The sequence below is a fragment of the Leptonotus elevatus genome, chromosome 15 (assembly GCF_054856555.1).
Source record: "Leptonotus elevatus isolate MCC_2025b chromosome 15, RoL_Lele_1.0, whole genome shotgun sequence".
Lineage (NCBI taxonomy): Eukaryota > Metazoa > Chordata > Actinopteri > Syngnathiformes > Syngnathidae > Leptonotus > Leptonotus elevatus.
The window spans coordinates 7,940,662-7,961,432 of record NC_141253.1 but is presented as its reverse complement, the minus strand read 5'-3'; the positions used below and the strand labels follow the sequence as shown (position 1 = coordinate 7,961,432).

General features: G+C 38.8%; 2 protein-coding genes across 4 annotated transcripts; one reads left to right on the top strand and one right to left on the bottom strand.

Annotated features, from left to right (window-relative positions):
- Positions 1-88: 88 nt before the first annotated feature.
- Positions 89-17,431, bottom strand: smad2 (SMAD family member 2). Of its 3 annotated transcripts, XM_086096050.1 has the most exons (12): positions 17,289-17,431; positions 14,925-15,061; positions 14,518-14,822; positions 11,464-11,553; positions 10,617-10,810; positions 10,323-10,457; positions 9,168-9,242; positions 9,017-9,070; positions 8,536-8,748; positions 8,317-8,454; positions 6,004-6,148; positions 89-4,279 (listed from the first exon to the last, which is right to left on the bottom strand). In XM_086096050.1, the coding sequence occupies exons 3-12, from the start codon at positions 14,772-14,774 to the stop codon at positions 4,156-4,158; spliced, it is 1,425 nt and encodes a 474-aa protein (XP_085952176.1). In that variant the 5' UTR covers positions 14,775-14,822; positions 14,925-15,061; positions 17,289-17,431; the 3' UTR covers positions 89-4,155. The 3 variants fall into 3 exon arrangements, with proteins under 3 accessions (XP_085952176.1, XP_085952175.1, XP_085952177.1); XM_086096049.1 differs by having other exon boundaries at positions 14,518-15,061; XM_086096051.1 differs by lacking the exon at positions 11,464-11,553 and having other exon boundaries at positions 14,518-15,061.
- A 628-nt stretch (positions 17,432-18,059) lies between these two features.
- LOC147161827 (N-acetyllactosaminide beta-1,3-N-acetylglucosaminyltransferase 2) lies at positions 18,060-20,031 on the top strand. Its single transcript, XM_086097093.1, has 2 exons — positions 18,060-18,192; positions 18,677-20,031. Exon 2 carries the CDS (start codon positions 18,703-18,705, stop codon positions 20,029-20,031), a length of 1,329 nt encoding a protein of 442 aa, XP_085953219.1. The 5' UTR covers positions 18,060-18,192; positions 18,677-18,702.
- The last annotated feature ends 740 nt before the right edge of the window (positions 20,032-20,771 follow it).

The window sequence follows — 20,771 nt, the reverse complement described above, 5'->3', positions numbered from 1 at the left end:
TAGACATCAACTCAATACTAAAAATTTTCAGTGAGTTGATTTTTTTTTTTGTGGGAAAAATTCCCTGGGGTGCGTGGGACACACATCATTTAGACTCATACCAATTTTATTAGTGTACACAGTTCATTGTTTGTTCATAACGCGAACGTGTATGAAGTTCAGTGTTTGAAGAAGACAGATATCCTTACGCAGCTTATCAGCTGAACTGGATATGCTTTGTGAAAAGCGGAGAGAGAGAAAAGCAATAGCATACAGTATAAAGAAAATAACTTTACAATAACACCACTAGGGACATGAAGCGACCTTCCCCTGCAGAGTAGTTTTTAAGAGAAAAAGAGAGTCTCGTTTGGGAGTCCACACTTGTCCTTCACAGAAGAAAGAAAAACACGAGTTGATTCGTAATAAGAATGCGTGTCAATGTGCCCTACAGAAAACCTCTGCCCATTTCTTCCGTTGCAAAAATTATTTTCGGGAAGTGTAAAAAGCCAACTGCAGAGCAAGGTGGCACTTATTTAAAAAAAAAAAAATTATAATAAACAAAGGCTTGCTGGAACATGGCAATACGCACACAATGGTAATCATCTAATCAACAAGGGGGGGGGGGGGGGGGAACTAATATACTGTATGTTTTGAAAATACTTCTGAGAATACAATCTGAACAATCTGATGTCAATGCATAGAACAAAACACTGTATGTCACCGATACAACATCCTTAAGGAAACTACATGGTATTTCTTTTTTTTATCATGTACTGATCTTGGCATTGAGAAGTCCAGTAAAATATTCCCTAAAAAGTAACAATAACAACAAAAACAAAAAAATTAAGAAAACATGAAACATTGAGAGAGAGAAACATTACTGCCATGGGCGCGTTCAGTTTATGTACAAATGAGTAGAATAATCAACTCCATACAGATGGAAATGATTAACCAGATCAAAAGAAACAGAAAAAGGCCGCCCTATATGGAAAAAGTCAATTTTTCATTCAACTTGGTCCGCATGTAAGTATACACCACCGTTTGTGTTTACACGCACAAGTTAAGAAACGTGTCACAGTCCAAGTAAACAATGAATCTGGAATGTGACACCCGGGCATAACGAGACATACACAATATTCACATGTCCCACTTTGTGACATTGTGCTTATGTGCTATATGCTGGGGCGCACGCCATCAACATACTGGCCTCTACGAGGATGAGAACCCCCCCGTGCACGTAAACACACATAATTGCAAAGCAAACACTTATGACAGTCCAAGAGTTGGAGGCAGGAATGTTGCTCCTATGTTTGAAATAAAACACTACAATTCAATAAATTCACCAACATAACTCTCATACAAACAACTAATGAAATGTGATTTTGTATTGCTCAACTGCTGGTTTAACCCCATGAGAATTTACATCAACTCCGATGTGTTTTTTTTTCCTCAACACGGCATTTTGATTAATATTGTGTTTGTGAGTTAAGCAGAAAAAAAAGAAACAGCCGTTGTCGGTACCAGATGTGATCTGGCTGCCAGATTTGCATCGGGGTCGCCTCCCGATGACGTCACGCTACAGGATTGGCTGGAGATGACCGCTTACAATAGTTCAATAAAGTTATTTGAAAAAAAATATCCAGTTGATGTCAAAACATTTGAAAATAAATATTGAAGATGGAATTTAAATAACAAAATGTTTGCCGATGACGTCAGCACAGCAGCGCGAAATGCGCGATTCAGACGTGTTCACTTCGGTTTGGTTTCTTTTTTAGTAGTTCACAAAAAAATTGTCTTAATGATAATAGTAGGAACACATTAGCAATCAAAACTGGTAAGATTTGTCACATCTCAGGCAATTAATTTGTGTAATCATTTTTTCAATCCATTTTATTATATCTTGCTCTTATATTTTTAGGTTTATTTACCCTTTTACAATTTCAGTCCGTACATTTTGTTATCTAAATTCCATCTTTAATATTTTCTTTCCAATATTTGACGTCAACTGGATCATTTCCAGCCAATGCTGTGGCGTGACGTGTTCGATCTGGCAGCACGATCACATCTGTTACCCACACCGGTTTTATCAATCACAGGGGGCGGCCATTTTGTCACTTGCTATCACAAGTGGCAAAATGGCTGCCGCCTGAGATGGAGAAAAATCGGTAGATTCTGCTGCTTAACTCATTTTCCACAAAAGCAAAATTAATCACAATACCATGATAAGACATGTGGGGATGTTTAAAGAAAATGTTGGGATTGAATCCGCCTATAGGGGGGTGGTAAACACGTAATCTCTCATCTTTTGAAGGGCATAAATTAATCTTTTGGCATGGTGGATGAATACTGGTGTGTTTTCATGATTTTAGAGCAAAGCAACCAAAATATATTACTAAGTCACTGAATTTAATAGTTAGAAATTGAAGCCATTAAGTTTCAGTCAGTGGTCTTGTTTTTGTGTGTGCGCGTGTGTGTACAAACTTGCATTTATAGTCTTTGGGACAGCATAGGAAATTTGCAGTAATGGTCCACATAACCCCCCCCCCCTTTTTTTTTTTTTTTTCCAAAGGATCTTATATTTCATAGATTCTAAATTCATTTCATAAAGAACATTTCAATCAAATCTTATTTTCAGTAAAGTCAAGAAAAATACAAAGTTGATAGTCCGGACAGTGATCGTTCTAGCTCGTTTTCAGTGGCACGTTTTTATCCTATATTACATACTTGTCGGGTCAATCCTTTCGTCGGGCAAAGCAGTAAAGAATTTCAACATATTCATTTGTATAGAATAGATATATATATATTTTTGTAAAAATCATCAATACATAAAAACAGAATAAAACCACAAATAAATGTGCAGTATAATTGCTTGGCTTAATACGTAAAGCTTTAATAGATTTTAGTTGGAAAACGTTTGGACTGTAATTCATTAGGCGAGGACAAGAACTCACTTGAAATCAAATGAGTGCTTATGCCATAATAAGCCAATTCAGGCATAACTTTATAGCGATGGTTCCAAAAATATGCTATTGGGTTTTCTTCAACATTCCTATCTGTACAATTTAAAAGTATTTCTTGTTTTATTTTACATCAAAGGCAACTTTTTTTTTTTTTGTCGTAAGAATAAGGGTGCATAAATTTGGAGAAGTGCAATTATATCATAGAGGCAATTTTGTCTAAATTCCCACATTATAGGACACTTCTTATCAATACATTGTTGATAAATGGGGGAAACACAATATTCCAGAGACTTGCGTCACGTGACTATTTTTAACCGTCTTGACAGCTGGGGGGCGACACTGAGACTACGTTCTGCACATTTACCGCAACTCTGAATATAACGAATATACTGGAATGGCATCGAATAGGGTAAGGAAGCAAGAGAAAAGAGTGCGTAGAATTTTGCTCTTGCGCATATCTACGCTGGAGGGAACACTCGCTTTTAAATTAAATTATTCGACAAACCCACTGAGATGTAGCACACATACAGTATGCAGTTGAGTGGAAACGTGTGTGTGTGTGTCGGGACCAGACTGCGTGAAGATAGGGCATGTGTTAACGAAAAGGTTTCGCAATCACGCATAGAGTGGACTGAGAGAAAAGCACAAAAAAAAAAAAAAAAAAAAAGCAAGTCTTGACCCGGCAACTTTGGTCACTCAAACCGACAAACGTTTTTTTTGAGTTGAATCCAGAGTGGCAGTTGGACTGCGAGTCAACGGCGTGTAAACGAAAACTCTTGACACTGAATCCAGCTTGTGGCGTGGTGGCGAGGCAGTGAGGAGGCAAGGTGTAACTGGTGAGCGAGAGCGAGGGCGAGCGCCGGAGAAGAGACTCGATTCCCCAACTGTCGTCTGCGTTTTTCGAGTCCGCTTCGGCACCTCGGTCAAATACCTGAAAGGGAACCGGGCGCCACTCTTGCCATTTTGGATATGCGCCGTGACTTCAGTTATTAGGTCCATGGTGATTGGAACGTCAGCCTGAGGGGTTGATTCGACAGGTAATAATCAGGCTCACTGTGATGTTTTACATTCCACGACTGCACGCGCTCTCTTTCGCATCCTCGAGGTCCTTTTGTGTGCATTTCTTCTGGTCTGTTACTCCATCATGGTGTACTCCTTTAAGATGCTGGTCGAATGTTGTGTAATGTCAAGTTTTGTTTTTCCCCCCAGATGCCGTTTAGGACATACTGGAGCAGCGCACAGAGGGGGAACCCATCTGGGTCAGCACCTTGTCCAACCACTGGAGGGGGCCGTTGAGATGCAGCTCGATCCAACAGGGAGTGCTGGTGACCGTCTGACGTCTGACAGGAGAAAACATCAGTTTAAAGGTTGAGAACACGTAATGGTGGGCTTGTCAACAACAACAACAACAAACACCACCAGATTGTAAGTGCACAAGAAAACTATCCTTCCATTTGAACTCATTCACTGCCATTGATGACTATAGACGTCAAAAATTCATGTGAACTATTTCTATTAGTTTGAATTTTTTTTCATTTCATAATTTTTTTTATGAAAACCTACAAATTATTTTATTGTACATTTATAACAGATACGAAATTATCATACGATTAATTAAGATTAAATGCCCCTTATTTTTTTTTAAATTAGGCCCGCCAGGCGATTAACATTTTTGATGACTTCACTAGTTAACTAACGATTAATCACAAATTTTATATCTGTTCTAAATTTACAATCATTTTTTTCTAGGTTTTCATACTTTTATTAGCAAGTGGGGAAAAAATGTTAAACTAATAGAAATAGTTCAAATGAATTTTTGACGTCTATAGCCGTCAATGGCAGTGAATGAGTTAATAGTGTTTGTTTACATTTATTATTGTACATTTACAATAATATATTTATATTTTTTTCTAAGTTTTAATTTAAATACAAAACTTTGAAAAAAAAGTTTCATACTGTTGACATAAAAATGGGAAATTTTTTTAAACTAATAGAAATATGGCTGCATCTTTTAGTCATTAATACAGTAATTTCATAATAATTCATAAAATTGAGTTAAAATTAAAAAGATGTACTGTATTGTAAAAGAAAACGAATGTGATATTGATTTGTGTTGAGATAATTTTCTGCCACTAGATGGCATAATTGCGTTCGTAAGACGGTGACAGCACATTGCCTTTTTATTTTTATATTAAGAGCTAACTAATCTTTTAACATGAAATAATTTGTGAAATTCTGCAAAAAAAAAATCTTTTATTTTACAACTTGACCTCAGTCTCCACAAATATATGCATCATTATTAAATGTATTACTCCTAAATTGTGACGTGGAGGTGGAAGTGTCTGCTGTGTGTGACTGGAATTAAGTAAGGGGCAGTCAATAATCACGCGTTTAAAAAAATGAGTGGCGTTAAATTAACTCAAAATTAACACACTAATTTTGACACCCCGGTAAAAAATACTTATTAGCTAATTCATTGGCAAAGTCTGATCAAATGATGAATCAAACAGAGCTGACCGCTATAGGCTAACCAGACAGGCTCCACAGCAATTTAAGGCCGACCGATGACGACAAAGCAAACCCCCCCCCCCCCCCCCCCCCCACTGTCAGGCTGTCTGGGAGGTTACAACACAATAAGCGAGCCAGGGACAGAACAGATGTTTGCTGGATGGATGGTTAGACGACCAGACGGATGGACAAATGTCCTGTGATCGTGCACATTTTACAACAAAAGGAGACTATAATAGGGATTGGACATGTGTACAGCATGGCAAGCTACAGCTTAATCCTTGTTTACACTACAAAGCATTACCGTTCAGATCAAGTTGCGTACAATAGAGCAACCGCAGATGCACGTGGCTTATGTTTAAGGTGGATATTGCCTTATGTGCTGATGGCTGACTACACCCTGGCCCGCTCAACGAATGGATTAGGGTGAGTATGAACAGAAAATTGAGCGCGAGATGACCCTTAATTGTGAAACGTTAACAAAACATTACCCTTGATTGCTAATTCTAGTTCAAATAAATAATATAATATAATATGTGTTAGGAGACACACATACCTGTACTCCGCGCCCCAACCTTTGACGAAGCTCATCCTGATGGTACACATCCGAGTCAGCTGGTAGACCGCCTCGAACCCCTGATTGACGGACTGTGCCAGCAGAGCGGCAAACTCCTGGTTGTTAAAAATCTTCAGATTACAGCCTGGAAGTGAAAGATTAGGGATTAGCCTTCAGATGCTTTGCACTGCTAGAAACATGTTTCTGTATTTGCGGCACAATGGGTTTTTTTTTCTTTCTTGTAACTTGTGTTGTTCTTAGGGATAGGCCGATAATCAGCATTTTAACAAATATCAACAACAACAAAATCTAATGGCTGATAATAGATCAATTTCAAACTGTGTCAACTTCAGGGAACTCATTCACTGCAAGACCAGTTCAAATTAATCTTTCATTAATTTTTCCTTTATTTAAGGCAACAACTTACAATTAAACAAAAGAGAAACAATTCATACTGTAGTTCCATTACATGAACAATTTGCGACAAAAATCTCAGAGAAAATGTTTTTTTTTTTTAATTGACGTCTATATCCGTCAATGGCAGTGAATGAGGTATTTATTTACATTTTCAGTTACCTTTATAAAAGATACTGTTGACCCTGGGAACTCTCTGCACCTTCTGTTTTAGTAATAAATTAAAACTAAGACAAGTGAAAATTTACCATTCCAGATATTTCAAAATTTTGGAAAACTTAAAATTTAAGAAAAAAATTATAATAATAATAATTAACAAAAATTATAAATATTTATTTATTTATTTATTTGTATTTTTAAAAAAATTGGGGTGAAAATAAATATGGACTCCAAATATCGTTTATTGGCCTCCTTGATTACTAACAATATTGGCCCTAAAAAAACATGCCTATCTCTAGTCTATACTGGACGTCTATATGTGACACGCATACCATTCCTGTTTGAAATAAAGTGATAGCTATATTTTATGTATTTTTTGTAAGTCTTGCAAAAACAAAACAAAAAGTTCATTTGTCAACATGATTTACAAAACAAACATTGACATGACAAGCTGCTGTCATGCGAAACTGCATGATTGAGATCATTCCCAAGGCTGACAACACAAACCCCGACATCTCCACGTGACGCTTGCTTTTGCCTTCTCCGCAAACGTGCGCCCCAAAATGACTGCGTTCACGCTGCCGCTTCAGCCAAGAATGAAATGTTCAAAATTGCATGGGTACAGATTAGTCAGCCTGTGTGGGTGAGAGGCTGAGGAAAAACAAGTCATGTTGTGTGGAGATCGTTACTCTTCCTCGAGGGCTTTATTTTTCCAATGAGCACCGTTTCACTCATCATCGAATGGACATTATGTTGTAATTACAATATAGCATGTATGTGCAGGTTAATAAAACACAATCATGCTTTTTTTTCTCTTATGCCTATTATTAAACTCTCGTAAAGCATTTTTTTCTTACATTGTACATTTTATTTCTGCACTTTGTTTTTAAATGGTGTACTTTTAATCACGTAAAGCACGCTCTCTTATGTATGAAATTTGCTATAAAGCTCGTACCTTCAAACGTAACAAAAAAACAATACGCAAACTGTCTGCATTGCTCACTCGTTGGCCTCATTTCAGCAAGTATCAAAAAGAAGTCCGTGTGTGCATTTGGCCTTTTCAAGACTGGGCAGTTTCACCGGAATTAAGTCATAAAGGACACAGATCCACTCGAAGTTGTGTTTAGTAAGCAGAATTATTTTAGGCAGAAAGTGTTGCAAAAGACTGACAGTACCATTAACATAACGGAGCAAAAGTGTTGGTTCTGTTAAGTGATGTTCACCACTGGTACAGATTTTTTTTTTTATGGTAAATTCCTACTTGATGTTTTTCGTTCCTATGCCTGTCGGCTTGAATACTCTCTGTCTGATCTGATATTCTTGCTTGAGCCCTTTTTTCTGTTTATTCATCCATCATTATTCCCTCTAATTCATCATTACAATATAGAGGGCATTGTCTTAAAATGCATATTTTCAGAGTGAGCAACTTCCGCTTATTTGCATTAAAGAGTTACTTTTAAATATAAATATGTGGTACAGTTAAAATACGATGAATGCCGTTCCCATATTTAAAATCAGTGTTTATGTTCAAACTGCATATTACCGTGGCTTAAATGTACTTTTTGGATTATTCTTGTTTTAGCCCTACTAAGTAAGTATTTTCATGTTTGTGGTAGTTGGTGTAAAAAAATAAATAAATAAAAGGTTTTAGAGGCGCTGGTATAGAGAAACGACGACAGTTGTTGCCTCATAATGTTTGCTGTGGGGAAAAAAAAAGGAACACTCTTTAGGAGTAAGAACCTGGAGGTATTTTGCAGACCGTGGCGGGGTGCCACCCATATCGCTGGTTGCAGTTGGGACTCTGGACAAAAATGGCACTATCGCTGAGGCACTCAGCGAACACCTCCCCTCCAATGTAATACAACCTCACTCCACGACCTGAAGGTTAGAGTGGAACGAAATAAAGCACGTAAAATAAATCATTTATTTGAGACATTTGAAGAGGTTGCTAATACATACCTATATGCCTCCTTGTCATTTCGACAGTTGCGTTCCTGTTGACGTTGCTGAGAAGTCCGAGGCAAAAGCGTTCGGAGTTGGAGGGGTCGGTGAAGCCATCCACAGTAAGAGAAGGCTGCGAAGCATGGAATGTTTCTCCAACGCGCTGGTTGAGCTCGTAGTAGGCAATAGAGCACCAGAACGCTGGCTCACTGTAGGTGACCGGCTGAAGGTCTGTTGAGAAAAGCAGTTCGTAAATACATTGTCATCTTGCAATTGCGCTTTCTAAAATCGAGCAATGCAATACAACCGAATATACTGTAATATAAAAGTCTTCTTTCTCCCGTTGGGCTTAGTTTTTCCCACTATTACATAATAATTGCAGCTCCAACCAATAGGATAATCCTTTACTGATCCCCGCAGAGGAAATTCAATAACGCTTTCACTTGAAACTCTCAACACAATGGAAAGAAATCTATAAAGAAAACGATAGTAGATTTACCCAGGCCGTGGCTGACGGGTGACAAATTGTTAGGCGACAGTTCTGCTGGTGAGCCTAGCATAAACACACAAAACGGATGCAAACACGTGTTCATACAATTAAGAGTCAGGATACGTTTCACAGACTTGCAGACCGAAGCAAACTAGCTCACCTGATTCCATACTTTGATTCATCTGCTGGTCACTCGCCTCGCCATCTTCACTAATGTAGCCAGGCGGGGGAGTCTCTGTAAAAGCAATTACACGGCACAAAGAAAAATGTAAAGCCGTTAATGTACGTTTTTACATACACAATCGAAAGCAAATATTTTGCTGATGAGATTTTCAGTGGTAGGTCGGGTAATTACCATGCCATATAAAATAATTAGATAAGAGTTGAATGGCAGCTACTGTGGTGTGTTTTCTTTTTATAAATCTTTTGTAATAACTGTTGATGTGCCGATGACTGTATCGTGATTTACTTCAACCTCCCCTTTTTATTTTATTTTATCATAACTCAAGACGTTTTCATAAGACTTCACCAACTAAGACGTGTCTGAGTCCTTTAGCGAAGGCCACACGCACACAATGAGTCGGTAGACACAATCACAGTCAGATCAGCATGTGTGTTTGTAAGAGTTGCATATATCGATGGCTGGAAGGCAAACTAAAGGGGTTTGTTCAGAGGACACCCAAAAGGAAGGCCTAATCAGTGGTTAAAAGGAGAGGTTGGAGTCAAAACGTGACACTGTCATAAAGGCAACTTGTCATATTTAGGACAATTGTAAAATGCACTTATTCGGAATAGTCAGTGAGGCAAAGGGGATTTTGCCAAGAAAATCACTTGTTGCTCTGGGGGCCAGTTTTGATACTGGAAGCCTATTTTTACTTCAACTCAAGTCTCAGCCTGACATTTATTGCCTCTCCTTTTGTGCTTTAGAGACTTTTTTGAACTAAGCTGGTTTGTAATTACTGAAAACCACATTTATTAAGTACAAAATAAATAAATAATCTTAAAAAAAAATTGGGGCCCTGAAAAACTTAATTTTTTTAAATAAAATAAAATAAAATTTGAATGTCAAAAAAATTAAAATAAATAAAGACAAAAAGTCCTGTAGGATTTTTTAGCATTGAAAAACAAATCATTTCGAGACCAAAAAGACACTCATGTTGAAAGTTTCGTCCAAAGATATCTTTCATTGAAGGGCTCGAGATTCAAGCGTTACCACTCGCTGGGTTTTGCCTGTCTAGATTTTGATCTACATCATTACTGTAAAATGAATACACGCACCATATTTGATACAGTGAGGGCTGCCATGCTTACAGACCTGGTATGTAGTTGTTAGGAGGATCTATGCCGGCTGGAAAATTGGTATTTTCAGGGATTGAGTTTGTAAAGTCATCTAGAGGCGGAAGCTCCGTCAGGATCTCTGTATGGCGAGGCACCAAAACTGGGGGCAGCACTGTGGAAATAAGAGACCAAAATGGCACTCGTCTTTTTCCATGACCGTTTCTGCCATGAATACTGACATTTAAAGCACTCCTTTTGATGGCAGCCTGATGCTGAGAACTATCAGTACAAACCGTCTTCTATTTAAAATCAATTCCAAAGAGATAATTACCCGGCGTCTCCACCCTCTGGTAATGATAAGGGTTGACACACACTTCATCCTTCTTGAGGTTGAAGGCATACTGACAGTTGTCGATGGCCCGCAGCTCATGGTGGCTGTGAAGGTCGGGCCATCTCCACAGGCGACAATAGATGACGTGCGGCAGGCCCTTACGATGGGATACCTGAAGACGCCCATCCAACGACCTGAAAATAAGCAGCAAAAGTTTTCACCGTGGAATGAATTTTTTAACTATAGCTGACGCACTGGAATAGTATAATGCTTTAATTTACATGTTATGTTTTGGTAAGTTACTTCCATATTTCCTAAATGGCACAGCTATACAATGGACCAATACGCCGTAGAACGTTCATTATTAACTCATTCACTGCCATTGACGTCACGAACAATTTCTATTAGTTTAAAAAAAAAAATCCACTTTTGTTAACAAGAGTATGAAAACCTAGACTTTTTTTATTTATAATCTTTTTTTTTTCTTAAAATAAAACAAATAAAATTGTTAAAAAATTAGGGGCGGCAGGCGATTACAATTTTGAATTGTAATTAATGCATAATAGTTAACTCACGATTAATCACAAATTTTATATCTGTTCTAAATGTACAATATATTTTTTTCTAGGTTTTCATACTCTTGTTAACAAAAGTGGGGGGAAAAATTTACACCAATAGAAATAGTTCAAATGAATTTTTGACGTCTGTAGCCGTCAATGGCAATGAATCAGTTAATTGTTTCTAAATGTAGGCATGAAAACAAATGGCCCACCATTGTTGGCCTTGAAGCACTCTGCCCCCCCCCTCCCCCAAAATGCATAATTTGTATACATGTGAGTGTATTCACCTGTTGTGGCCAGGGTATCCGTACATGCCTGAAGAGTCCCACTGCTCTATCATGTGGCCTGACCCTAGACCCCATAGATCTGAGCAATTGCTATAGACACGCACGCACGCACGCACGCATGCATACACAGACACACACACACAAAACATACAGGACATGAGCAAAAAAAATGGCAAAAATAAAAGCAAACAGACAGTAAATGTGTGATGTCCCATTCCAAATAAGTAGGATGACATTACAAACAGACACGTAAACAGTTGGATTCTTCGTAGAAATGGAGACAGAAAATTAAATTGTCAAATGTCATCCTATCAAAACAAAACATGACAGTCCATAAAGTCACATTACTTGTTTTCATCATGTATAAGCTCCTTTCAAATAAGTGCCTGCACACTCTCTTAACACATGATCATATGCACAATTTGCAATGTATATAATGTATATTGTTTGTAAGGACATCTGGGCAGCTTTATTTTGTTACACACAAAATAATAACTTTCCCCAAAAAGTGACATGAAAAAAAAAGAAAAAGAAATGTAAATGACAGTTTAAAACGTCAAGATTAAGACAAGACCACATAAAAAAAATTAAACAACATAAGATAAGACAATTTGTATAAAAGTGCTGTGTATGGCTTATGACAGACAACGCAACACATGCACGCAAACACTACTAACCACCATCCTTTTTTCTTTTTTTTGCATGCAAAGTTGCAAACAATGAAACTTGTACTCGTCGTAATGATCCCACCCATGCTTCTGATCTTTCACACGCTACATCCTCCATTTGAGTTCGAACAAAAAATCTCCGCCTGTTTCCTCTCAACAATGCACCGCGCACACCCACATCACAATACTTTGGGTTTTGCTCAAGTATTGTAAAAGTATCAAAACCAAATGCAGCAATAGCAACTGAGCCGTGATAAGAGAACAGTTATCTCAAGGATCATACCACGAAGCAAAAGGATAATTGGCGCGCGGGGGGGGGGTCGACATCCAAGACTGAAGACGACAGGAATCTGAAAAGCACCAGCACCTTATCTTCCGTTCCTTAACTTCAGTTATCACTCTCACATTCCTCTCGTGAAGAACAGAAAAGAGGTTTGGCGTTGGAGCATCTTTGTCCAAAAATCTCTTGTCCAAATGATCTCCCTTTAATGAAGATCCTCAGAAGAGTTAATAATCGCATGCTTCTAGTCGAGCTCCCCGGACACTTTTTAGGCCGGCACACTGTACGATAAAAATGAACTGAGCATTTGTGTTATTTCTGTTGACAAACAAGAGAAATGTTTGACAAAAAAAAAACTTTTTTGAATCATTTTCAAGCCTAAATGTTTCGAAATAGTATCCTTCTAATCTAAATAAACTAATATTGTCCATTGTTAAAACAAAATCATTACACCTAAACCTACACGTGTGCTTACAATGGATGGAATTGTAAAAAAAATAATAATATATATATATATATATAAATCCTTTAGAAATCGAAAAGGGGCCTTTTCCAAAGTGTCGCAATAATGTCGGATGTATAGAATGTAAAAAAGCTGAAGTATTACGATCCACGGAGGAGGTGGTCCAAGCAAACCCAAGGCAAATTTTTTTTGCAATGGAAAAACTCTGAAACTTTCTTGAACGCTGGTTCCCCACTACATTATTCTAATTTGAAAAGAGAAAATAATGGAAATCTAAATAATCCAGTCCTCTGTCAAACTGTCTGTCACAATCTGCCTGCCCTCATTACGCCCGATAGTAGACTTAAATTATTGCCAATGTATCCTTTTAAAAATGTGTGATTGACATATTGTGTAAATATGGAAGCAGAAAGGGAAGATGTCTATGAGTTGACATCCTGTAACAGCTATACAAGCCAAGTCATTTAATTCTGTATGTTTGGCCAAAGCACTCTCAAAGGCATTGTTGCAAAACTAACAACGTCAACAATTAAAGCTTGATGGTTTCACGTGTAAAATTTTGGTTTCCTCCACGCCGGTTTCACTTCTCCTAGGCTAACCTGTGTGACCTTGAATGAAGAAGTGGGCTTTCCGTTACACAACTTTTAGTTTTTCCTGCAAGTCTGTGGTGTTGGGACACGCGTTTGACTACACATTATGTATGCCGTGTGGTCAGTCAGGTCATTGATTACTTTGATCTAGCGGAATTGTAGAGAACAATTACACTCCACAGTTGCAAAAATAAAATAAAAATAAATAAATATTATTAATACAAATTTTTGAGTTGTTTAAATCTATACATTTGTACTTTTATTTTTTTTAAATAAATACTTTAATAAATGTTTCACCCAAAAGGGGCTTGCATAATTATAATGTTTCAAAGAATTTGATTAGTTTTTTTAACGTTTAAGCATTTTCTTGTTTTGTACCAAAATAAATAAATAAATCGTCCTACTGCACAGTGCACTTGATGCACTCCAACTTCAACTTCAACTTATTGCCAACATAAATAAATAAATACAATTATAAATTATGTTTGGTCCAAAAGGAACTTACATAATAATAGTGTTTCTATTATTGGTCCTAATTTTTTTTAAATGTGTTAACGTGTTCTTGTTTTGTAGCAAAAAACTAAATGATCGTCTTACTGCACAGTGCACAAGCTGCACTCCCTTCAAGTTTTTGCCAAAATACATTTGATCCAAAAGGAGCTTAGATAACTATAGTGTTTCTATTTTTTTTATTGGTTTTAATATTTTTAAATACTTAAACATGTCCTTGTTTTGTAACAGAAAAATAATTGTTTGAATAATCTGGATTTCAATTATTATTATTATTATTTTTCCATAATCGAGCAGCCCTAATTCTATGTGTTCATATACACCTCAATTTCACAATTTAGGTCATTTTCAACGATTCAATTTTTAAAATGACGATTACTAGAATTAATTGGATTTTTTTGCCCAGCCCTACTCAACTGGAAGCCCCAAAGTGACATTGGTTGGCTTTCAAGATAGTTTATTTATTTATTTTTTTTGGCCATGTTTTAAGTAGAGTCGTTGATAAAACAAATACAACGGCGTGTGTGTGCGTTCCCGTCTCACCTGGGTATGGTGACACACTTAGTGTTGATGTTCTGCGTGCTGATGGCTTTTTCCAGCTCATCCAGCTGCCCCGTCTTCTTCAGCTTCTTCACCAGGCTCTTGACAGCTTTTTCGCACCATTTCTCCTCCTGCCCGCCTCCGTTCTGCTCCCCTACTCCTCCGATCCCACCTCCTGCTCCTCCGCCTCCTGCCGGAGTCTTCTTCCACCCCAGCAGCCGCTTCACCACCGGGGGAGTGAAGGGTAGTATGGAGGACATGTTGTATGTAACGTTGTGTACGTGAGTGTTTTGAGTTAGCCTCTTAATCTGATGTAAAGGGAACAAGGGAGGGGGGAGGGGGGTTTAAAGCTGTTAGGCTGTATTTTTAAAACCCTTCAGGAAATAAAAGGGGACAAATGGAGAATATACATTTGTATTTTGTGGAGTCCAATCTAAGTCCTGAGTATTGAGCAAAAGCCCGGAAAAATATTCGAATTAGGAAATTGTGAAAAATTGGATGGAATGTGCAAACGCGGGGGAGCAGAAAGTGAAGCATCCAACGAATCCTGAAAAACAGGAGACAAATACACGTAAACGTAGAAAAAACTAAAGTGATGAAAAACCCTTGCGAAGGCATATTGACAAGTTGTCATAATTTGTGTGCAGACTGTTCAAATAATTGTGTCAATACAGGGCATCTTCCGGTTACTAGGTCAGCCTCTAAAACCTAATCCATCTTAACAGAGGTGACAAATCTTCTGTGTTGATGCTGATACTAATCAAACGCTAATCCCATACAAAGTTACCTATCCCATTATCAAAACCAGAGTTAACCTTCTCTTGCTAAAGCTGAGCAGTGTCAGGCCGCATTAAACCTGGGCCGGCTGCAGGGTCAAACATGGCGCCTCGGTTAACTTTATACACACAGAGGGCGGGGGGGTTCAATTGTTCTATTAAAAACGAAAAACGCCAAAATGTTCACTGAAACAATTTGAATATTGACAAGCCACAAAGCTTCTGGGAGAATGTCCTTTGAACAGATGAGACAAAGTTCTGGCGCTCGCCTCTGCTTGCTAGCGCAAAAACAAAGCATGTCGAGAAAACGACACTGCATCTAGTACCTACTGTGAAACATGTAGGAAGTGCGGGTTTGTTTTGTTTTGCTCCATCCTGCTCAGGGCAGTGTCACAGTTACACGAATTGAGTGAAGGATTGCCTCCAAAGCTTCTGCAACAAAATGTCATTCTAAAAGCTCCATATTTTGTGTGTGTGTGTGTGTGTGTGTGCAATGTGCAGGTTAGTTTGTTCAAATAATTGCGCAATGCCCAATTTTCATAATAAAGTTATTTTTCTCCCATCACTTATCAGTTTAAAGTTATTTCAGTGATCCTTGCCGGTTGCTCTTTCAGCAAGTACAGATTTTGTAAAAGACCATGCGTCCCAATTTTCCCTCGTGGAATCAGCACTTCATCCCCAAGCTGCACTCAAAAAGAGATCATTGGGGGCTGAAAGACCCCCCCCCCCCAAAAAAAAAGTTCACTATATTACAGTTCCGTAAAAGTCGATTCATCCATGCCATCACATTTTCAGCACAAGCCCAGAACCTCTCTTATACATCACTGACCGGTTTCACATAAATCTGTTCCGATGGACCGCAACAGAAACAAATAAAAGAAATCATCAAAAATACAACTCGCCAGCAGCTGTTGTAATTTGTTGTACATGTTTTTCTCTGACCTCATTCAATAGTACACTCAACTTAACTGGACCTCTGAATATTCAGTTTGGCATTAATTTCACCTATTTGTTTTTTGTTTTGTTTTTACTGTTACAGTGATTCATCACCATCATCGTTGCTGCCATTTATGTAATATGTGCCGTGTATTGCGTATCATTATCATTAAGGGAGCATCAATTACCCTCAGGCTGTTGTCAAGAAATTGTAGTAGAGAGCGGGATCCAAACCATGTGACCTCGCACATACGTGGTGACCGCCTTAAACCATTGTTCCACGAGCCGGTACACCGTTCACGGCAAAATAACTCAAGGTGTCGAGTTGCCGGTCACGGCAATATAACCACTTCAAATTGTTTAATGCCAGACAAAGAGACGGCGACTGTAAAAACCGCTAATCAGCCGCAGAATACACATATTTAAACTGTTTTTTTTCCCTCCTAATTACGGAATTTCTCAATTTGTGTATAAATTAACAAAAAAGGGGGCAAGCAACGATGCTGGTGTTGTGCGAAGAACCTTCCAAATGACACATGGGCGCAACAAAAAAAAAGCTCAAACCGTGTTGATAGAACTACAATGTCAAAATGAAATGCTAATCGCGACTAGCAGGGCCTTGTGGACAAGATAAGCGACCGTATTGTGTCTGTAATATCCAAGCTCATTGTGAGAAACCGCCTGTTTGTATCACTTCTCCTCTGTAACCACCCATAATATAAACACACACACAAAAACAACCATGCACACACGCTTCGAAGAATAAGCTAATGCGCTCCGCCGCAAACGACTCAGTCTAGACTTTGAGAAACAGCAAAAGAAAGCGAGACAAATGCTCACATTATCCCAAAGTGCCAATACATGAAATGAATTCAAGTTTCTTTGTCTTGGAATTACTGATCCTCCTTCTTCTCCACCTCCCCTCGGCTTCAAAAGCGAGTGCGAGAGAAAAAAAATCGCTAGCAAGCTTGCTATACTTTGTCCGACAGACAAATAATCAGGTCTGATGCGTGTTTCGTCCCTTACAAATGTAATATTATTATCTGTTAAAGACATGCTTACCGACTGAGCAGGCGAAAGATAGTCGGGTGGTCACTTAGGTACCTGTCAATATATCCATTTTTTTCATTTTAAATTGGTCCAGCGAGTCTTAAAAGTCGAAATACAGGCGATGAGCCACCGGGATGATGGCCCCTCATTCAAAGCTCAACCAAACTGTAAAGCTTGGAGTAGCAACACAAACTCACGTTTGCCCCGCCTTTTCTCTCTTTTTATTGGCTAAATTCATTGCTTCAGGCAATACCTTGTTGCCAGACATGTTTTCTATTGGTTGGAGTCAATGCCAGTTGGATACTATTGTGACGTATGCTTTGGTGGCTGATGTTTACGAGTTTACCTTAGTTGCCCTATAATAATAATAATAATAATAATAATAATAATAATAATAATAATAATAATAATAATAATAATAATAATAATAATAATAATAATAATATGTTTACTACTTTAAAACCGAGGTATGATGTCAGTGTAGCTTTTCATAGGTAATTTGGTGGCATTATGCAAATACACTATTGCACCTGGCAGCACCTGCATGCAAATCAATTCTCCAAAATAAATCACAGCTCGGTTGAGCTGTTTCCTGTGTTTAAAATCACCCTCAGTATATTTGCAAATGTATCTTAATATAGACGTTGCGTGTTGGTTAGATAACGCGCATGCGCAGTGCTTTCTCTGTCTCACCTGAGACTTGTTGCTCAGAAGCGGGAGATGCCAACGACTGTTTGGATTTGGAGGATTTTTTTTTTTGTTCGTAATTTTGCTTCTTCATCGACGTCAGTGATGCTTTACCAGAGGGGAATTATATATGTCACAAGTAATCCAGATGAATGAGATCACAAGATGGACTCTTTACTTGGCTGAGTCTCAGTTGACTTTACCCATTTTATAATTATTTTGTTTTCTTGTAAGTATATGCATGATTTGTCTTCCGTCCTTCTCCTGGTCATTACTTTCATGCACTTTATTTATGTAAATGAGGTATAAAATGCATTTTTCATTTTACACAAGGTCATGAAGAATAAGGGCTTTTCTTAAGTCAAAGTAGCTAAGCAGAGAATATGTTTTAATGATTGTAAAGTCACATTTAATTTATTTATTTAATAACTGTAAGACAAAATATTTAAAACCAGAGCACAGTTGTTTGAAGAGGGATGTTCATTTTCATGTCGCTCCATGTAGGTAAAGAATGATGCACTGAGTTAATAAATCTCACTGGGCCGTCGCCACGGTGACAAAAAAACTCCAGAGGCTTGACTGCAGTGCTAGTTATAAACATGCTGCTGCAGTGGTACACATTCATTGAGAAAGTAGGGTTAATAGAGGCTTCTTCTTTGTTCATTTATACATAAAGTCTATAAAGATTGACAGTACATTTGCATTGTGCGCAGGTGTGTGCCCGATTCAACCACATACAATGGGCAAATGCTGCAAGTGCAACGGGAGGCTGCTTTGCCTATGCTTGCTGCCTTGCATGATGACCGGCCACCTAGTGATTTATATCATGGTGACCATATTCGTCACCATCTCCTACGCGCCTCCGAAAATAACCATCCACTACATCGCTCCAGGGATTTCAGCAAATTCCGGGGCCTTGGCCTCTCATCCGCTCAACCCCTTCTGGAAGCTTCATCTGGAGCACGGCGCGCTGTGGAACCAGTTGCAGCACTCCTTGGACCGCCGTTACAATCCAATACTACGAGGAAATGCAACTGGGACAATGAGGGAGCCCGAAGCAGAATTATCAACTCAAATTAGGGACGATTGCCTTTCTGAGTGTTCGGACCCTCATCTCTATGATGTCAACAATATACCGGAACAAATGAAGGCATTTGTCAGATCAATGCATTGCAAGAGTTATCCAATCCTTATCAACCAACCCACTATGTGCAAAAGGAACAGGACTAAATCTGGTCTTGACTACCCAATGCTCCTCATGGCCATCAAATCTCAGGTGGGAAACTTTGAAAACAGGCAAGCCATCCGTGAAACCTGGGGGCGCAGTGGTTTTGTGGCAGGGGACTTCAATAAGAAAGGTGGATTTGTGCGGACTGTGTTCCTGCTTGGAAGGCAGGACTCAAGTTTGGGACCTCACCCAGATCTGAAAAACTTTCTGGACCTTGAGAGCCAAAAATACAGGGACATCCTCCAGTGGGATTTTAGAGACTCTTTCTTTAACCTGACCCTGAAGGACTTGCTGTTCTGGCAGTGGCTGCAGCAATATTGCCCCACAGCTGTGTTCATCTTTAAGGGGGACGATGACGTCTTTGTCCGAACCGGTGCCTTGCTCGATTACTTGAACAAGCAATGGGAGGAACACAAACTGCGGCGGGCCATTAAAAATGAAACTCACATGGATTTGTTTGTGGGGGAGGTCATCAATAATGCAGTGCCAAACCGGGATCCATCTGCTAAATACTACATACCGGAAAGCTTCTACAAAGGTGCCTACCCGACGTACGCTGGAGGAGGAGGCGTGGCGTACTCCCGCTCACTTGCATCACGACTAAAAGAAGTGTCTTCGAGAGTTTGCCTTTTCCCCATCGATGATGTCTACCTGGGAATGTGCCTGGAAAGACTTGGACTGTCTCCAAGTCACCACCACGGTTTTTTAACATTCGATCTCCCCGAGACAGACAGGGAGAATCCCTGTGCTTATAAATCGGTGCTGCTGGTTCACAGGCGGAGTCCTAAAGAGATGTTGTCTTTATGGCACAAGCTGCAAAATCTGCATAGTAAGTGTTGATATTTATCAATCGTTTGGATTCGTTAGGACGAACGCCGCCGTGGTGACTTGAAATATGATTGTTGGATGCCTGTGGGTTTGTTGAAAATAGGCGATATCCTCTAAATGCAGCAACACATTTGTTATGTGCTTTGTCTGTATTGTGTACAATGACTCGCCGTATGTCAGTTTGGAGACACCCAAGAGCGTGTGCGTGTTTGTGACCCCCCCCCCACCCCTTTTTAAAGGAATTTCACAATTGTTTCCTTAATTTTCCTCGAAGTTTTGTGGAAAACATATATTGAATGTTCATCAGCGTTTTTGGAACAATTTTGGGGGTTTGTAAAAAAAAAAAAATCCTTGTGTATTTATTTTTTGACTGGTGTCAACTGTAAAATATTATGTAACTCAGTCTCTATTAGCACCCCCCCCCCCCCCCCCCGATTTGCTTACCTAATTGTTCAGTAGGGAGCTATAAATTTCTGTTGAATATGCACAATGAATGTGTACAAATGTGTAAAAAGTTCCCTTTTCAACTTTGAGCATCTGCTCCTCTAAAGAATGTCTGCACGACACTGCTCAACAGGCGAATCCGTTGGGCGGATTCTAACGTACTATTTCTATCAATAATTATGGAAAACTGAGGTGGCATCTAATCTGTCTTTTAAAGTAGCACTAAGGAACTTTTCAACCTTAATACAAATATTTTCACATCTCTTTTGATGAAACGTGGACTTAAAACTAGTTGAATGGTACCTATG

What these genes read in the sequence shown, in the direction of transcription:
- smad2 (XM_086096049.1), bottom strand. Translation starts at nt 14,774, where the DNA reads ATGTCCTCCATACTACCCTTCACTCCCCCGGTGGTGAAGCGGCTGCTG. An exon ending in AATGACAAGGAGGCATATAG is followed by an intron (nt 8,455 to 8,535) that starts GTATGTATTAGC and finishes TCTAACCTTCAG; the next exon opens with GTCGTGGAGTGAGGTTGTAT. An exon ending in GGTCTGCAAAATACCTCCAG is followed by an intron (nt 6,149 to 8,316) that starts GTTCTTACTCCT and finishes TTTCACTTCCAG; the next exon opens with GCTGTAATCTGAAGATTTTT.
- LOC147161827 (XM_086097093.1), top strand. Translation starts at nt 18,703, where the DNA reads ATGGGCAAATGCTGCAAGTGCAACGGGAGGCTGCTTTGCCTATGCTTG.